This window comes from Dioscorea cayenensis, chromosome 15, assembly GCF_009730915.1.
Source record: "Dioscorea cayenensis subsp. rotundata cultivar TDr96_F1 chromosome 15, TDr96_F1_v2_PseudoChromosome.rev07_lg8_w22 25.fasta, whole genome shotgun sequence".
Taxonomy (NCBI): Eukaryota; Viridiplantae; Streptophyta; class Magnoliopsida; order Dioscoreales; family Dioscoreaceae; genus Dioscorea; species Dioscorea cayenensis.
In genome coordinates, this window is record NC_052485.1 from 13,768,727 (window position 1) to 13,771,863 (window position 3,137).

General features: G+C 33.8%; 1 protein-coding gene across 1 annotated transcript; it reads left to right on the forward strand.

Moving 5' to 3' along the window:
• Positions 1 to 273: 273 nt before the first annotated feature.
• Positions 274 to 1,340, forward strand: LOC120277543. The gene has a single exon (XM_039284407.1). It carries the CDS (start codon positions 343 to 345, stop codon positions 1,183 to 1,185), a length of 843 nt encoding a protein of 280 aa, XP_039140341.1. The 5' UTR covers positions 274 to 342; the 3' UTR covers positions 1,186 to 1,340.
• Positions 1,341 to 3,137: the final 1,797 nt, after the last annotated feature.

Here is a 3,137-nt window from a genome sequence, read left to right on the forward strand (position 1 = left end):
AAAAAATAAAAAATAAACAACTCAAACCCAAGGGCCAAGGCCAGACAAGCACACACCTGTCGCTGTTCACGGATCTCGTTCCCTAACCCACCACCCCCACGTATTCCCCCATTTTTCCTAATTTTTTCCCCCTCAAAAATTTATATCAATTAAAAACCTCAAAATAAATAAATTAAAATAAAATAAAAAATTCGCATTCCTTTCGTCTTTATAAACCCCCACCTCCTCCCTCCCCAAACCACAACCAAAACCAAAACCAAAACCAAAGCGAAAATTAGAAACTTCCAGAAAGATAGAGAAAAACAAAGAAAGAAAGCTTACCTCGCAAGCAAGCAAGCAAGCATGGTGGCCGGATTCCCTCGCTCTCTCTCCCTCCCCGGAACCCTCGCCGGAAAACCCCGCTCATCGGAGAAATCTCGCCATGTTCGCTCCACCAGCCTACCCTCCCCATCCAACCCTCTGATCTCTCATCTCGGTGACGAGATCCAAGCTCTCCGCGCCTCTCTCTCCCACCCCCACTCCTCCACCTCCATCTCCTCCACCCTCTCCCTCCTCGACCACCTCCTCTCCTCCCTCCACGACCTCCTCCTCCTCCCCCAATCCCAAGACTCCATCCGCCGCCCCAGATCCGCGTCATGGACCGATCACCTTCTCGACGACTCCCTCCGCCTCGCCGACGCCTTCGGCTCCTTCCGATCCGAGATCATCACCCTCAGAGACCACCAATCCGCCGCCCAGACCGCGATCCGGAGACGCGATGAGCCACGCCTCGCATCCAGCCTCCGATCCGTGAAGAAAACCGAGAAAGATCTAGTCCGTCTCGCATCAACCATCAGAGAAACCACCCGATCCGCGGCCGATCTCGCCGATGCGGAGCTCGCCGGGGTTGTTAGGGATGCGATGTTGGTAGTGGCCTCAGCATCGGAGTCGGTTCTATTGGGGGTGTCTTCAGTGTCGTCAGCTTCATCAGCGGTGAGGTCATTGTGGCGGTTAGCGTCTATGCCGGCGGCGCCGGCGGCGAAGAAGAAGGAGATGGAGGATGAGGAGTGGAGGAGAAGGGAGCTGGAGAGGATGGAGAGGATGGAGGAGTGGATGGCGGAGATGGAGACGAAGAGTGAAGGAGTGTTCAAGGGTTTGGTTAATATTAGAGTTTCACTGCTTAACATGATAACTCCTTCTTTATAATAATATTTATATTTATATTTATATATATATGAAAAATTAGAAAATATATGTATGAATTATATAAATTGAGGAAAAATATATTTATGTGAAAGAGGATGAGTTGTATAATATTTTCCCATTTTGGGAAGGTTTTTTTGAAGTGGTATCATTGAACATGGTTTTCTTTTTCATTTTAATTGTGTGTGTAGTTTGATAAAAATTGATAAATTATAATTTTATTTTATTAAAAATAATATAATTTTAGTTATGAGAAGAAATTGTATAATCTAAAATAAAATAAAATGAGGTTAATATATATATATATATATATATATATATATATTCGTCAACAACGATCATCATGAATGAATTGCCTGAGTAAGCCTTAAAAAATCAAGATTATTTTTTATAGTTGACTCTTTTTTTTTACAATAATAACTCTTGTTTGTGATAACATCAAATTTTGTGGGCATATTTATTTAATTCTTTACTTGTAATAAAAACAAAAGTAAGGAAATAAATTCTTCCATTTGGATTTTTTTTTTGTTTTTGTTTTTGTTTTTTTCTTTTGAAAGAGATACAGTCAACATGATTTTTTTTTTAAATGATTAAACTAAATTCATTAAAAAAGAAAATAAAAACCAACATATTCTACTATATGCCAACTAAAACAATAAAAAAACAAAACTATCAAAAACAAAGAAAAAAAAGAAGAAGAACAACAAAAGAAAGGGTAAAGACTGCAACAAACCTAGGATGTAGTAACTGAACATGATTTGAAGTGAATGCCTTTTTTAGTGTATTTGGATCTAAGTTAATTATTTTGTGTTGTTATGATAATACTTATGTAACGAAAATGTTATTATAATTAAGTTTTTCTTTTAAAATTTCTTTTTATTTATAAAAAACCTTTTGGGGGAAATGCTTGGGACTTAATGTCATTATTATACCTGAATTTATCAATTTTTTACATTTTACATTTTATTTATAATTTTCTTCAATATACAAAAAATTTTAAATTTTATTATTTTTAGATCCAATCATGTGAGAAAATATCTTCTCACGCGTTTATAATTGTCCTATAAAAAATAAATTAAGAACACACAATTTTGTCATATTTTATATGTGGCAATTTAGTTCATAATCTTATATATATATAATTTTTATTTAATTAAAATATATATTATATATATAAATTCGAAGAAATTTCTTGTAGTTGTAGTCATGTTCTCATGTTCTTTAACTTTCTAAAATAGACTACCTTAAAATAATTAATCAAAAAACCCTTAAAAAAACCTTAAAAAATCTATTATTCAAACTTCCAAATTTTTAAATGATAATAAAACATAATTTCTCTTCACCACTTATGATGAAATTATTTTTGTAGGTAAAAGGGTCCAATGAACAATTAATAAGGTTGTATTAAATTATTAATAGGATCTAGAAATAAAAACACGCTAATTAAACAGTGTCAATAATAGTGGACCAATGTCCTACTAAGAAATAAATCAAGTGTGCAACTTGGTTGTTAAGACAACTCATGTTTATGTTATGGACCACCCAATTTCAATTAATTTTATTTAATTAATTAATTAATGTTATTTTATGTGGGTTTCCAAATCTCTCTTCTATTTTTTGATTAGACTGAATTTAATTGGATCTGATTTTCTTGCCAAACATGTTGGATCAAGAGTGTTTTTGAGAGGAGAGTATTGGTTGGTTATATCAAATCATTTTAATTAATTTAGCCAGTTTTAAATAAACAAGATTTTATCTGATGGTTTTTTAGAATTATTTGTTTCATTTCATGAAAGAGGTTAGATACGTGAGAAAATATGTTTAGTTGATTATTGATTATGTGGTTGTCTCTTTGTTGCTCTAAGTAATTATTCGCAAGTTTTATGAAATTAGAGTATTTATTAATCTTGTGATGAGTATGATCAAATAATAATAATAATAATAATAATAATAAT

Excerpts from the sequence above, each read along its gene's own strand:
- LOC120277543 (XM_039284407.1), top strand. The coding sequence starts at position 343 with ATGGTGGCCGGATTCCCTCGCTCTCTCTCCCTCCCCGGAACCCTCGCC.